We start from the raw sequence: 16,937 nt of genomic DNA, 5'->3' as shown, positions 1-16,937 counted from the left end.
AAGACCCAGAAATGAACCCACATACCTATGATCACTTGATCTTTGACAAAGAAGCTAAAACCATCCAGTGGAAAAGGGACAGCATTTTCAACAAATGGTGCTGGTTCAACTGGAGATCAGCATGTACAAGAATGCAAATCAATCCATTCTTATCCCCTTGTACAAAGCTCAAGTCCAAGTGGATAAAGGACCTTCACATAAAACCAGACACACTGAAACTAATAGAAGAGAAGGTGGGGAAGACCCTCAAATACCTAGGCACAGGGTAAAAGTTCCTCAACAGAACACCAATGGCTTATGCTCTAAGATCAAGAATTGACAAATGGGACCTCATAAAACTGTAAAGCTTCTGTAAGGCAAAGGACACTGTCAATAAGACAAAACAGCAACCAACAGATTGGCAAAAGATCATTACCAATCCTACAGCCAATAGAGGGCTAATATCCAAGATATACAAAGAACTCAAGAAAATAGACTCCAGACAACCAAATAACCCTATTTAAAAATGCGGTACAGAGCTAAACAAAGAATTCTCAACTGAGGAAACTCAAATGGACGAGAAGCACCTTAAGAAATGCTCAACATCCTTAGTCTTCAGGGAAATACAAATCAAAACAACCCTGAGATACCACCTCACAGCAGTCAGAATGGCTGAGATAAAAAACTCAGGTGATAGTAGATGCTGCTGAGGATGTAGAGAAAGAGGAACACTCCTCCATTGTTGGTGGGATTGCAAGCTGTTACAACCACTCTGGAAATCAGTCTGGTGGTTCCTCAGAAAATTGGACATAGCATTACCCGAAGATCCAGCTATACCACTCCTGGGCATATACCCAGAAGATGCTCTAACATATAACAAGGACATATGCTCCACTATGTTCATTATAGCAGCCTTATTTATAATAGCCAGAAGCTGGAAAGAACCCAGATGTCCTTCAACAGAGGAATGGATACAAACAATGTGGTACATTTACACAATGGAGTATTACTATGCTATTAAAAATAATGAATTTGAGAAATTCTTAGGTAAATGGATGGAACTAGAAAATATCATCCTGAGTCAGGTCACCCAATCACAAAAGAACACACATGGTACTTACTCACTGATAAGTGGATATTGGTCCAAAAGCTTGAAATAGCCAAGATTCAACTCACAGACCACATGAAGCTCATGAAGAGGGAAGACCAAGTGTGGATGCCTCGGTCCTACTTAGAAGGATTAACAAAATACTCAAGGGAGCAAATATGGAGACAAAGTGTGGGACAGAAACTGAAGGAGGGGCCGTCTGGAGACCATTCCACCTGGGTATCCATCCCATGTGCAGTCACCAAAGGCAGACACTGATGTGGATGTCAGGAAGTGCAGGCTGACAGGAGCCTGATATAGCTGCCTCCTTAGAGGTCTGCCAGAGTATGATGCATTCAAAGGCAGATGCTCACAGCTAACCACTGATCTGATTAAGGGTTTCTCAATAGAGAAGTTAGAGAGAAGACTGAAGGAGCTGAAAGAGTTTGTGGCCCATGAGGAGAGCAATAATACCAACCAACCAGAGCTCCCCAGGGTCTAAACCATCAGCCTGGGAGCACATAGGGAGGGACCCATGACCCCATCTATATATGTAGGGGAGGATGGCCTTGTCGGGCATAGGTTGAAGAGGAGATCCTTGGTCCCATGACGGCTGAACACTGAGTTGGGGGGAATTGGAGGGTGGGAAGGTGGGAGTGGAGGGGTAGGTGGGGTCACATCCTCATAGAAGCATGAGGAGGGGGGATGGGATAGGAGATTCCTGGGTGGGTGGGTGGGGAATGAGGTAAGGGGATAAAATCTGAAATGTAAATATAATAGCCAATATAAATAAATAAATAAATAAATAAATAAATAAATAAATAAATTTAAATAGAAAAACAACAACAACAACAAACCCCACCTCTGACCCAGAATTGTTCCTGTCTAAAAAGAACTGCAAGGACAAAAATGGAGTAGAGACTGAGGGAAAGACAGTCCAATGACCAGCCCAACTTGGGATCCATCTCAAGGGGAGGCTCCAAGGCCTGACACTATTACTGATGCTATGGTGTGCTTACAGACAGGAGCCTAGAATGGCTACCCTTCAAGAGGCCCAGCATACAGCTGATACAGTCGCAGGATACTTATACCCAACCATTAGACTAAAGTCGGGGACCCCTGTGGTTGAATTAGAGAAAGACTGGAAGAAGCTGAGGAGGAGAACAATTCCACAGGAAGACCAGCAGTCTCTCAACTAACCCTGTGATCTCCAAACACTGAGCCATCAACCAGGTAGCATAAACAAGCTGGTCCAAGGGCCCTGGCATATATAGAGCAGAGGACTGCCTGGTCTGGCCTCAGTGGGAGAAGATGTGCCTAACTCTCAAGAGACTTGAGGCCCCAGGGAGTGGGGAAGCCTGGCTGGGGGAGGGGGATCCTCTTGGAGACAGGGGAGAGGAAGAATGAGATGAGCAACTGTGGGAGGTGAGACCCAGGTAATGACTAGATAGTAAAAAAATAAAAATAACAACAACAACAACAACCACCACCTTGGAGAAGGGAATGAGAGATAGCTCAGTGGTTAAGAGTGCTTACTATTCTTATAGAGGACCCCCAGGTTTAGTACCCAGCACCAACATGGTGGCTTGTAAATATCTCTAACTCCAATTCCAGAAGATCCAATCCCTCTTCTGACCTTTGCAGGCTTCTGTACAGAGGTGGTACACATACATACACTAATTCATACACACAAAATAAAATTAAAAATTAAAAAAGTCAAAGAAGAAATAACCTTCTGATATGACCGACACCTAAGTTGAAGTGCTTGCTGTGCAATCATGAGGACCAGAGTTCAAAACCCTGAAACCATATTTTTAAAAAAGCTAGGCAGCTAGGCTATGGTGGTATACACCTTTATCTCAGCACGTGGGATGGAGAGGCAGATTTCTGAGATCCAGGCCAGGCTGGTCTACAGAGCAAGTTCCAGGACAACCAGGGCTACAGAGGAACCCTGTCTTGAAAAACCAAAACACAAAACAAAACAAAAAACCAGAAGCAGATAAGGAATGCTTAGAATTACTGAAGGCAGGAAGAAGGATGAGTTCTTCCTCTACCAGGAGTCCTTTCAACCAGCAGAAATCCTGGATACTAGATTTCTCTCTTGCTTCAGTTTATAAATCATGGTAATCTGCAGGCAACAGCTCAAGAAACTAACAGAGCATTATTAAAGACAATTAGTACAGGGCTGGACTTTTCATGCTCCAGCATCTCATTGATTATTTATTGGAAGAAAAAAGCAGAAACAAAAACCCTTTCATTTTTATAAGCAGATTCTGTTACTATCAGGCAAATTCTTAAAGGTGAACAGAAACAATATAATGTCATTACTTACAATGTGTGACTCCAGCCAGAGTTTGATAGAAAGTAGGAGTGTCACTGTCATCAGTGAGGGTCACATATACACCCCCAGACAATAGCCAGCGAGAGAAGGTAAAAGCATCTTTGTTTAGAAGAAGCCAATTTCTGAATTTTTCATAGTTTACCTTTTCACCCTAAAATTGAAACAAGAAAACATTTTTAGTACAACTTTAGGGTAAAGTACTTAGAGCCTGAACAACTTTAAACATATTAGTGGTTGACATTTTCCCATCTACTACCTAAAACTAAGGGCTACTAAAATAACACCACAAAACACACATACTTGGAAAACAAACTGTCATTTGAAAAACAAAACAGCTGCACTTCACAAATCTATAAAAACCCATAAAATCTATGCATAAAGTCTATGTGCTAACTGTAAATTATCAATTTGTTAAAGCAGTCAATTGCCAATTATAAACTACATTTTATTTGTTACAATATGTCTGAAATTTGAAGGCTGTATTTATATTTGTTTCAATTTTTTTTTAGTAAACCTAGTGCTTGAGGAACGACTAAATAATTAAGAACACAGGCTGCTCTTACAGAGGACCTGGGCACAGTTCCAATCACCTACACAGTGGCTCACAATATTCTTAACTCCAATTTCAGAGGATCCAAAACCTTCTTTTAGCTCTTCAGGAACTAGGCATACATGTGGAGCACATACATGCATGTAGGCAAAGAGGCATACACATAAAATATTTTAAAAAATTGTTTCTCTTATTCTTAAGAAAATTTAATTAGTCCAAATTTTCACTTATCCCTTATCTTCAGCATTCTATAATTTAAATCAGTATATTTTAACTAAAGTTGCCTAAATTAAAACTTAAATTTCATTTGCAAGTTAAAAAGTTATCTAGAAGTCTCACTTAAAATCGATAATAAGGATCCCATACATCAAAAATAAGTTGGACAGGCTTAGTGGCACAGGCCTTTAATCCCAGTACAGAGGTAGGAGGATCTCTTGAGTTCTAGGTCAGCCTGGTCTACACAGCAAGGACAGGTCCTTGGACAGCTAGAGGTATATAATAAGACTCAGTCTTAACAACCTCCCACTAAAGAAATAAATTCATTTCCATTTTTTGCTTTCCTTTTAAGAAATGAAATGGGATCATCTTTACCTCCCTGTCTCACCCCTCTAACTTCCTCTAAATCCCCTCCATGTATACTCTTCTCAACTTCCTATCTTTTATATTTGTTTTACTAAATCTTTAGAGAAGAAAACTATCTAGGCTGAAAAAAAAAAAGTGTGCTGACATTGCTCTCTAAGTCAAGGCCCTTGCTTGGACAATAGCTCTTAAGTTTAATAAAGAGTAGGTATTTCTCTGAGAAAGAAAAAAAAAAAAAAAAAAAAAAACCAAAAACCTCATTGGAAATGTAACAAAGACTGACACTCAGGGGCCGAACAAATCCAACCCTTACAGAAATGACATAAAACAACATCTACATTGTTCAGTAGGATCCTACTAAGTACAATTGGATGCTTAGCCTACTAGTTTAGAACACTTAGTATCAATGCAATGCAAACTATGGACACAATACTGACAGCCTTGTCTCATATTTGAGACCAGGACACAAGAGGACACTGCAGACATGAAGATTAAGGATTCTATCCTATCCACATTTGTCTAAAAATAAAGAAGTATAAAATCCACAGGTTTGTACACATTTACACAGTTAACTCAATATACTTGGATAAGTCTAACTAGTACTGGTATCATTATTACAGTAAGCTTTTTTTAAAGGCAGTTATGATTTTATTAATTCTATACTTGGCTTTCCTCCTTTTTCCCTGACATACACCTTAAAATTCTTGAGCTCCATAATATCCCTGTGTGTTACTAGGCTGACAGCTCACAGCCACTGGGTAGCACACTAATATTGACTACAATATTAGTGACTGATAGTAACAATTAATTTTAAGCCCCTCTGCCAAACACTAGAGGAGAAAGGAAGCTGAAGGCTACATTCATCACCAATAGTCATGTAATCAATCATGGCTATATAATGAAACGTTTGTAAAACCTCAAAAGGGGGTGTGTAGCTGGCCTTTGGCTACCTTGTGGGTTCTTTAGCCCACCCTTTATTTTATCCTCCCTTGTCCGTCGCTCCCCTCCCCCCCCCCCAATCCCCTGTTTTACCACCAGTCACTAATAGGAAAGAAAGAAGGATACAGAGGAATGGAAAGAGATCCCTGAATAAAGTCACAGACTGGAACGGGGGTGATGGTATCATTGGACTACTTCCTGATGATTAGGGGTATTGAGTTCTTTGGGGCAAGTTTGATCTTTGTTGTCGGGATATCTGATTTCTTTTTCTTGTTTCTTTTTTATGACAACTATTAACAAACAGCAACTAACAATAACCAACAATCCACCATGCCTCTTGGGGCCTAGCATTTATATACCCTCTGAAAAGTCCCCAGAATTCAAAACATCACACAATCACAGAACCTCTCTGCAGGGGGCAAATCACACCTCTACTAGAGTAAGAGACAAATCATAGTCAGCTGCTGTGGACAGTCTAAAGCATCCACATTATCACCACACCTGAGATAAAACAAAAACACATTCCCATAACATTTGTGTTTTTCAAAGAAATCAAAACTCCAATATTGTCACTATAGGGGTTCTTGAGAGAAGACTCAGCACCTACCTCTCATTCTATTTAATTTTCTTATAGTACTAATTGCTACCTAATATATACGCTATTACAAATAATTTTAAGGAACAGATAGCCAAACACTTCTAATTCTCATCCACAAAATAGGAATGTCTAAATAAGCCTTATTTAAATGTAAAACTATATATTTTCTCTGAAAAAAGAACAGAATATTAATACATTTGCTATCTTTGTGAAAAATCCATTACTTTGATTTACAAAGACTTCTTTCCTGACCATCAACTTTTTGTTACCAGAAAGAAACAATGTATAGCCCAATTTATGATAAAATACTATTACAGCAAATTCAAGTTAAGTATTACAGAACCAAAATATAAGAAGTCTATCCTTTAGCATCTAACACATGGAAATGGTAGATAGATCTAATGTGGTATGGTGTTACACCTATAATCTCTTCAGGAGCCTGAGTGTGCAATGGTGTCAGTGTACCTGTATGGGAGAGTGTAACATTATAATATAAGCATAAACAATTAACAGCCTTTATAGTAGAGTTGAGGATTTTCTCTTTTTTCCTAAGTTTTATTATTATTATAATTATGCACATGTATGAGTATGTGCATATGAGGGTAGGTACCCCAGAGATACAACTGCCAGATTTAGTGTAGTTGTGAAGTTGCGAACCACTTCAACTGGGTGCTGGGAATCAAACTAGGGTCCTCTGGAAGAGTAACATGCACTAATCTTAGCCACTGAGCCATCTCTTTGGTCCCAAAATCAAGAACTTTCTAATTCATAAACATAGGAGTAATAGGAGACATGAACTCTTGAATTTCACTTTATCTGACAGATTTTCCTAATTATCTTAGAAAGTAATACTCAACTGACTCCTCCCCATCAATACCCAGTTCCCTTATTCTAGTTTATTTTCCTATAGGGCTATTAGATAATACAAGTAAACTTTATTGAACACATCACATAAAGACTTGAAACATTAATCATTAAATAAAAAAATACTAAGAACACTATGTATATAAGCATCCATATAGTCACATTTATCACAAAGTGTTAACACTTCATCAACACAAAGAAACAAAATATAAATCTTTAAATGTACCTCCGAGAAACACTTCCTGAGTGTATCTGGGACTTTACCATCCACCACATGGAGCATTCTTTCCATTTCCTCCCGTATAACATAGCTCCCAGATTCACTTGAAAAAAGGCTAAAAATATCTGAGAAAGAAAAATAAATTAATCTTTATATCTAGTACAGTTTAGTTAAAGTAAAAGGAGGAGAAAGGCATAATTCATTGCACTTCATAAGTACACTTTGCTATTGTTGTCATCTTCATTGGCCTCTTCCTCCTCCTCCTGAAATGGTCTTGCTCTACAGTCTTACAAGTGTGTGCACCATTTCTGTCTGTTTAATTTATTCCTCAAAATAATTGTGTGGTATTTTTCATACATGAGGTTAATACCAAGTATTAGCAAACACCAGGAGAAATGGGATGCCTCTCTCTGTCTCTGTCTGTCTGTCTGCCTCTCTCTCTCTCTCTCTCTCTCTATATATATATATATATATACACACACCTGTCTCTTTCTCTCTCTTCCCTCCCTCCATTCTTCCCTCCCTCCCATCTCCCTTTTTAGTTTTTTCAAGACAAGACTTCTCTGTGTAGCCCTGGCTGTCCTGAAACTCGATCTACAGACCAGGCTGACTTCTGGCCTCTATCTCAAGAGATCCTCTCAAGCTGGAATAAAAGGCATGCACCACCAGCCCCTGGCCAGGATCTCTTACAAAATATGATGAGTATATGAATAAATGTAACCAGTCTAAATTTGTCAAAATCTAAAAAAAGATGTGTGTCAGAAACTCTACTTCTAAACAATCCCATTTTAACATTTAGAGATGCTAATACTTGTGCACAAAATGCAAGATGTTTACTTAACTACTATTTGTAAGAGCAAAAATTAGAAAGAAAATAAATATTTATTAAGATAAAAAACAAACAGATTTCTGTGAGTTTAAGGCTAGCCTGGTCTACAGAGTGAGTTCAAGGACAGCCAGGGTTACATAGAGAAACCCTGTCTTGAAAAAACAAAACAAAACAAACTGAGATGTATGCATACATATAATGAAATACCATACAGCGGTTAAACAGAGGATGTTCTTAAAGATGAGTAAGCAAAAAGAAATATGATATTCACGGGGGGTAGTAAATTTCAAAATAACTGTAAGCCATTTAAAAGTTGAAAACCTACTGAACTGTTAAAGATACGCTTATAGAAATAAAAATATGAATACATAAAAATGTGCAAAAGATAAAAGAGGTCATTAAATCTCTGAGAGTACTAATCTCTGAGAAGGGTAGAAATTCAAGGATTTTGTAGAATGAAGGATAATTCATCACATTTTTCTTTTTGTTGTTTTGTTTTTAAAGATAGAGTGTCATGCAGCTTCCAACTTGATATGTAGCTGAGGATAACCCTGAAGTACTGGCTGTCCTGGAACTCATTCTGTAGACCAGGCTGGACTCGAACTCAGAACTCCACCTGCCTCTGCCTCCCAAGTGCTGGGATTAAAGGCTTGCGCCACCACCGCCCGGCTAGCTGTTTCCTTTTTGAAACATCAAGATGTTAGATGCAGATGACAGAATTTTACGAAATAATAAGCTGGGTGAAAGTACACATCTCATGTATTCCTGAAATATTGTTAGGACTTGAACATTGTCCCAAAGAGAGGTGAACTGAAGTTCTAGTCTCCTTGGATCATGGGGGCTTGGTTCTAAGACCCTTTGAACATTCTAAAATGTACCTAAATACATAAAATGGTATAGTACTTACATATAATTTATGCATGTTAGACCTTTCCCTTCTTCTGTTGGGAATAAAAACCAAGGACCTTGTACATGCCGAGTACTCTACCACTGAGCTACATTCCCAGCGCTATTTGTTTTATTTTTATTGTGTTGTGTGTGTGTGTGTTGTTGTTGTTTTAAATTAGCTCTCACTATATAGCACAGACTGGCCTCTACTAAGCCATTCTCCTGCATCTGCTTCCCCAGTGCTGGAATGACAGTATGTGTCACCATATGTGATTAGCTCTCTATAATTTAAATCCTCATTAGCCTGGAAAGATAAGAGGCTGATACATGAGTATTCTAGGCCAACCTAGGCTATATAAGAAAAGAGGACCTACATTTTCTGACCATAGCTAATTTACAGAATTAAATTAACTTTTGGTTTTATAAAGTAAGGAAAAAACAGACTACTAAGTTTAAGTCTTTAAATTTTCTTTCTTTTCCCCCCAGGCTTTTTTTTTTCTTCAGGGTTTTATTTGTTTTGTTTTAAGTTTTCTGAGACAAGACCTCACCATGTAGCTCTAGCTGTCCTTGAACTCATGATATAGACCAGGCTGGCTTCAGGCTGGTTTCACATTCATAGATATCCACCTGCCTCTGCCTCCCATTGCTGGGATTAAAGGCATGCACCACCAGACCTGGTCAGATTTTTCTTTTTTAAGTTAACAGTCTTAGTGATATAGGTCGCATTCTAAAAAAAATTAATCTTTTAAAAACATATACCTTAGTACACGTTAGTAATTTTTAGTATATGTACATGGTTGTATAACGATTACCACTAATTTCAGGCCATTTTCATCAACCTAAAAAGAAATTTCATACCTACTAACAATACAGCTGGTGGCAGAGCACTTTCACAGCATGTCAATTTCCAATACCACAGAAAGAGGAAAGTGAAAACATAAAACCAAAGTTCTCATACCCATCAGGAGCTATTCATTCTCTATCTCCCTGTCCACCAAGTACCTTGACAGTCCCAGCTACTATATTCTGCCTCTATTGGTCGCTTATTCTAGAAAGATCACATAACTATAATCATAATGTGTGGTCTACTCTAAATAGCACCCCATTATTCAGTAATATATACACATATATTTTTAAAATATTTATTTTTATTTATGTGTATATGTGCATATGAGAAGGCAGGTACCTACAAAGGCCAGACCTAGAGCTATAGTTATTGGCAGTGGTTTACCTCATGACACAGGTGCTGGAAATTAAACTCAGGTCCTCTGGAAGAGCTAGTTATGCATGCTCTTAACTGCTGAAACCACTCACCAGCCCCTCAAGTAAAATATTTTTAAGGCTTATCTATGTTTAAACACAGATCAGTACTTTACTTCCTTTCCTTGTACAAGGCGGGCAGTGGTGGCACACGCCTGTAATCCCAGCATTTGGGAGGCAGAGGCAGGTGGGTTTCTGAGTTCGAGGCCAGCCTGGTCTACAGAGTGAGTTCCAGGACTGCCAAGGCTATACAGAGAAACCCTGTCTAGGAAAAAAAAAAAAAAGATTTTATTGTGCAAAAATTGACATTTATCCATCCAGATAGGCCCTGGGTTTAATTCCCAGAACGGAAAAATAAGCAAATTTAAAAAAAAAAAAAAAAAAAACCTATCTTCTGCACGTGACTCCAGCTGTATTGTATATGTAGGGGAGGATGGCCTTGTTGGGCATAGGTGGGAGAGGAGATCCTTGGTCCCATGAAGGCTGGACACCAAGTGGGGGGGGTAGGTGGGGGCACATCCTCATAGAAGAAGGAGGAGGGGGGATAAGATTGGGGGCTCCTAGGTGGGCGAGATGGGGTAAGGGGATAAAATCTGAAATGTAAATATAATATTCAATTTAAAAAATAAAAAATAAATAAACTTTAAAAAAAAAAAAAATAGGGCTGGAGAGATGGCTCAGTGGTTAAGTGCACTGGCTGCTCTTCCAGAGGTCCTGAGTTCAATTTCCAGCAACTACATGGTGGCTCACAACCATCTGTAATGGGATCTGATGCCGTCTTCTGGTGTGTCCTGAGAGCAATGGTGTACTCATATACATAAAATAAATAAATCAATCAAAAAAAGAAAAAAGGAAAAAAAAGTTAAAAAAAAAAACTAAAGTGGTTGCATTGTCATTTTGCACTTTCAACAACAAAGATCAAGGACTGGAATTTTTATAAATACTTGTCAGTATAGTTATAACATTTCATTAAAAATATGATGTGATATCACAATAGTTTTAGCTCACTTTGGTGACTAGCCACATTGTTAAGTGCTTACAGGTCACTTTGTATCTTTGGAGAAATAGCCATTAGAATTTCCAGATTTTGAGGTTGATTATTCTACACGTGTGATACTATTATCACTTGAGATAAAAGAACTTACATTTTGCTTTCTCTTCATCTTTGCCTCTTGTAAGGAGGACGAGTCCAACTATTAAGTTATTGAAATGCAGTCCTTTGGATGTTCCACCAAAAGAACAGTAAATCACCTGAAGAAACGACAGAAAGCCAGCCTTAGAAATGTTTCAGTTACCAAGAATATGAGGTGTCATCATCCATAACTAAACTAACCTTGTCTCCACCTCCAGACAATGCTCTGATTAATTTTAGTGAAACAATGATTTTCTGTAGGCATGTTGTCGTGCCCTGTATAGTTATTCAAACACTGATTTCTGTTCCCCCATATCTGGTTACAATCCTTATTCTGAGAATCTCCTGTATCAATGTTGTGTAAACATTGCTCCTCAATTCTTGGCCCATTGGTCAATAAAGAGGCTAATTAGCTAATAACTTAGCAGGGGAGAGAACAAGAGTGGACTTCCTTCCTGCCAGGGATGTGGGGTGGGGTGGTGGTGGCAAGAGAGAGAAGCTGGGATCGGCCATGGGTAGAGAGTCCGAGACAAAGGCTAAGCAGAGAAAGCCATAAAATGCAAGTATTTTAGAGATTTTGGTTGGGAGGTAGTCAGATTAGAACAAATTAAAATGGAGTAACACTACTCAGTTGTGCCCTTAGAGCTTAATAGGTAAATATACTAGTCCAGTTTCTATTATTTGAGAGCTAGCTGGGTTAAGAGAAAAACTTCAACAAACATTTATTAAAATGCCATTAACAATTCTCTCTTTTCTTTTGTACCTCATTACAACACTCAGCTGATATACCTACCTACTCTACATATACACACTTTACAGGATGACACAATTGACTAGTTAGTTTGTTTGGATCTTTATCAAGATTCCAAAAAGAAAAAAAAAAAAACTTCCTTGAGTAACTGTAATAGTTTGATAAAAGATTTTGTATAATTACAGTGTCCCTCAATTTTGGCTAAACTTACATATATATTATTTTTGATGAGAAAGACATTCCCTAATGTTCAGAATAATAAACCACAAAAACATTTATTAACAGAAATTTATTACAATATTTATAATAGAATAAAAACTATAGACACAAAAAGGACAGTATCATCAATGACTACAAATTACTTAAAATTATTACATTACTCATTCATTATTAAAACTTATATAGTCAAAGATTATTTATGGGCCAGTAAGACAATTCAGTGGGTAAGGGAGCTCAACACTAGGCCTGACAACCTGAGTTTAATTCCTGAAACACACAAAGTAAAAGGAGAGAAACAACTCCTCTAAGTTTTCTTGATATCCACCTGTGTGCCATGGTATGGTCATACATGGAAAATGAACAAGGGCCAAGTACAGTATTGCCATGTCTATAATCCAAATGCTGGACAGCCAGAGAGAAGTACATCTTTACGAGTTTCAAAGCTAGCCTGGTCTACATAATGAGTTCCAGGCCAGCCAGACTTATAAAGTCAGACTCTGTTTCAAAACAAAACAAAAGGAGCAAGACTTGGCATTGGCATGGTGGTGCAGGTCTATAATCTCAGCTGTTTGATATAAATTCATGATGTTTGCTTCAGAAAATACTGTTTTCTGAGTAAACTTTAAAATATCTTTTAAAGCACATGACTAAAAGTCAACAAGCCTTGGTATGTGTATGTGTGTGTGTGTGTGTATATATATACAGATAAAGCACTGGACTGGCATGTGCAAGGCACTGGCTCAATCCCTAACGTTGAAGGAAAATTAAATAGTCAATGGCATCAAGTTAATGTTTTTAAAACTTTATATAATTTCCAAAAGAATGCTTTTCCATTTGAATTTTTAGTGAACATGTGATCCATCAATTCATTTTTATCTACAAAACCTTTTTCTAGACAATCTTTTGCAAATATTAATCTATTAAATTCAATTTCTCACAGCAAATTTGGCAGTGTTTGGGGGACAAGGGCCTGAGGTGCATATTTTACATATCAAAGCAGACCTGGCCCCCAGGTTCTTCGAGCATCCTTCAGTCCCTAGCTGGCACACCCTGGCCCCAAGCATCAACTTTCCAGCCCAGGGTCCAGGCTGCCCTTCCCTCAGAGATTCTTCCCTATATAAACCAGACATTTTGTACTCTCGAACACTTTCTCCTTCCCCCTCTCTCCTCCTCCTCTTCTTCCTCCTCTTTCTCTTCCTTCTTCCCCCCCCCCCCTTCTCTGTGAACATGCCTTTTCTCTCTTTCTCTCTCCCCCAATTCCCCTCAGTCCTTGGGGCCAGTGAATTCCAGCCCAAAAGCAGCTTCCCAATAAATCTGCCTTTAATATAATCTAATCTGGCTTGAATTGGCTCATTTCACTGGCGGTGGCAGAGATATAACCTATCAGGCAAATCTAAATGTCTTAATGAAGAAATGATTTTTCAAGAAATTAAATACTCTTAATCATAATAAATGCCTTCAGATATGAATCCAGATTTGTTTTTTGTTTGTTTGTTTGTTTGTTTGTTTGTTTTTTGAGACAGGGTTTCTCTGTGTAGAACTCATTCTGTAGACCAGGCTGGCCTCAAACTCAGAAATCCGCCTGCCTCTGCCTCCCAAGTGCTGGGATTAAAGGCGTGCGCCACCATTGCCCGGCTTTTTGTTTTTGTTTTTTGAATCTAGATTTCTTATAATAACTGAAGTGACATCACATTTTCTAGCTCAGTTACTGTACTAGAAGTCACTGCTATAAGACTGATTAAACATGAGTAGGGTCCACCTGGAACACAACCAGCAGAGGTGAGCTACATGCTATCCTCAGACCTCCATTGTCTGGAGCTCAAGGCTCTCTCTCCCTGCTTCCCCCTAGGAGGCCTAGGGCTAGGGGGTGGGGATCATGGGGCAGGTCGAAGGACAAGGGACATCTAGCTTAGAATCCTCACCCAGTTGGGTCTACCTGGGGCACAGTCAGCAGAGGTGAATACCAGGCTGTCCCTTGACCTCCATCTTTTGGCCCATGGCTTTCCCTGCTTTCCAGAAGAAGCCTGTGATGACCCTAGGTACATCCAGCTTACACCTCTCCTTCCACCAATCCCTGGCCAGTCAAGTCTACCTGGGGCACAGCCAGCAGAGATGAGTTGCATGCTGTCCCTAGACCTCCATTTTCTGGCCCATGACTCTCCCTGCCATCCAGAGGAGCCTTGTGGGACCCCAGGAGCATCCTGCTTCTCCAAGGAGGCCTATGGGGGCTCTAGGAGCATCCACCTTAGACCCCTAACCAGCCAACCGCCTACCTGCCGTGTCTATCTGAGGCACAACCAGCAAATGTGAGCGTTATACTGTTACCTGAGATTCATTGTCAGGTTCTGCCTGCCCTCTGAAGAGTCTTGCTGGCATCAGGAACATCCAGCCATCACCAGGGACAACCAGATGGCTAAAGGACAGCTAAGAACATGATCAACAAGAGCCAGGGCAATATAGCACCACCAGAGCCCAGCTCTCCTTGCTACAGCAAGCCCTGGATATCCTAACACAGCCAAAGCACAAGAATATGACCTTACATTAAATCATATAAAGATGATAGAGGCCTTTAAAGAGGAAATGAATAAATCTTATAAAGACACACAGGAAGGGGCAGTTAAGAGCACTGTCTGTTCTTCCAGAAGTCCTGACTTCAATCCTCAGTAACCACATGGTAGCTCATAACCATCTATAATGTGATCTGATGCCCTCTTCTAGCATGCAGGTATATATTCAGATAGTGCACTCATATACATAAAATAAATACATATTTTTACCAACAGAATACAGAAGATGGAAGAGAGAGTCTCAGGCATAGAAGATCCAATTGAATAAATCATTACATCAGCCAAAGAAAATGCTAAATCTAAAAAGTTCATGACACAAAACATCTAAGAAATCCAGGACACTAGAAAAGACCAAACCTAAGAATAATAGGAAGAGAAGATTCCCAGGTACAAGGCCCAGAAAGTATTTTCAACAAAATCATAGAAGAAATTTCCCCAACCTTAAGAGATACCTATATACATACAAGAAGCTTACAGAATACCAAACAGATTAGATCAGAAAAAAAATCCTCCCATTACATAATAATCAAAACACTATATGTACAGAACAAAGAAGGAATATTAAAAAACTGCAAGGGGAAAAGGACAAGTAGCAAATAAAGGCAGACCTAGCAGAATTTCACCTGACTTCTCAACAGAGACTCTAAAAGCCAGAAGGGGCTGGGCAGATTTCTTGCAGGCTCTAAGAAACCAGAGATGTCAGTCCAGACTACTATACCTAGCAAAATTTTCAATCACCATAAATGGAGAAAAACAAGATATTCCATGACAAAACAAAATTTAAACAGTATCTATCTACAAATCCAACCTCACAGAAAATACTATAAGGAAAACTACTACACAAGTAGGCTGACTACACTCATCAAACAAAGAAAATAAATAACCCGACACCAGCAAACTAAAGGAAGGGATGAACACTCTGGCTCCCTCTCCTTCCCCTCCCCTAACCATCCCCCTCCACTACCAACTTCAAAATAATAGGAATTAACAATTGCTGGTCATTAATATCTCCCAATATCAATGGACTCAATCTCAATTCAATGGACTCAACAACAGATAATTCTCAACAGAGGAATCTCTAATGGCAGAGAAGCACTTAAAGAACTCTTCCTTAGTCATTAGGGAAATGCAAATGAAAACAACTCTGAGATTCTATCTTATATACATCAGAATAGCTAAGATCAAAAACTCAAGAGACAGCACATGCTGAGGAGGATATAGAGCAAAGAGAACACCCCTCCATTGCTGGTGGGAGATCAAACTAGTACAACCACTTTGGAAATCAATTTAGCAGTTTCTAAGAACATTACGAATAGTTCTATCCCAAGACCCAACTATATCACTTCTGGGCATATACCCAAAACATGCTCCACTATAGCACAAGGACACTGGTTCAACTATGTTCACAGCAGCTTAATTCATAACAGTCAGAAACTAGAAACAACTTAGATGTCCCTCAACTTAAGACTGCATAAAGAAAATGTGGTAATCTACACAGTGAAATATTACTCAGCTATTAAAAATAATGAAATCATTAATTTGTAGACAAATGGATAGAACTAGAAAATATCATCCTGAGTGAGGTAACCCAGATCCAGAAAGACATTCACTTATAAACAGACATTAGCCATAAAGTACAGGATAACCATGCTACAATTCACAGATCCAAAGAAACTAAGTAATAAGGAGGGGCCAGGGAAAATGCATGAATCTCAGTTAAAAGGGAAAATAAAATAGACATCGGAGGTAGGTGGAGTGAGAGAACTGGGGGTTGTGGTGGGGGACCAGGGATGGGAATCAGGTGTAGTAAGAGGGGAGGTGGGAAAGGGCTGGGAGAGAGAACAGAAATTGCTGGGCGGCATCTCTAGGACTAGCTGGAGACTGGGATTGGGGAGCCTCAGGGAGTCTATGGGGGTGACATAGCTGAGACTTCTAGCAGTTGGTGATATAGAAACTAAACTGGCCACCTTCTGCAGCCAGGCAGGACTTCCAGTGGAGGGAGGGGAACATCAACCTGCCCACAAAACCTTAAACCCAAAATTTGTCCTGCCTAGAAGATGTGCAGGATAAAGGTGAAGCAGAGATTGAGGGAATGGCCAAACAATGACTGGCCTAACATGAGATCCATCCCATG

The 16,937-nt window shown here is 39.2% G+C and overlaps 1 protein-coding gene across 1 annotated transcript in view; it reads right to left on the bottom strand.

The window, feature by feature from the left end:
* Positions 1 to 16,937, bottom strand: part of Usp32 (ubiquitin specific peptidase 32) — a 148,257-nt gene that overhangs the window by 85,955 nt on the left and 45,365 nt on the right. Inside the window, exons 3-5 of the mRNA XM_034505184.2 lie at positions 11,280 to 11,385; positions 7,164 to 7,282; positions 3,399 to 3,558 (exon numbers count right to left, since the gene is read on the bottom strand). Of these exons, the coding sequence (XP_034361075.1) occupies positions 3,399 to 3,558; positions 7,164 to 7,282; positions 11,280 to 11,385 (385 nt within the window). The remainder of the gene's footprint in view (positions 1 to 3,398; positions 3,559 to 7,163; positions 7,283 to 11,279; positions 11,386 to 16,937) is intronic.

The sequence above is a fragment of the Arvicanthis niloticus genome, chromosome 6, assembly GCF_011762505.2.
Source record: "Arvicanthis niloticus isolate mArvNil1 chromosome 6, mArvNil1.pat.X, whole genome shotgun sequence".
Lineage (NCBI taxonomy): Eukaryota > Metazoa > Chordata > Mammalia > Rodentia > Muridae > Arvicanthis > Arvicanthis niloticus.
The sequence above is the reverse complement of the archived record's forward strand: the minus strand, read 5'-3'. Positions and strand labels throughout refer to the sequence as shown.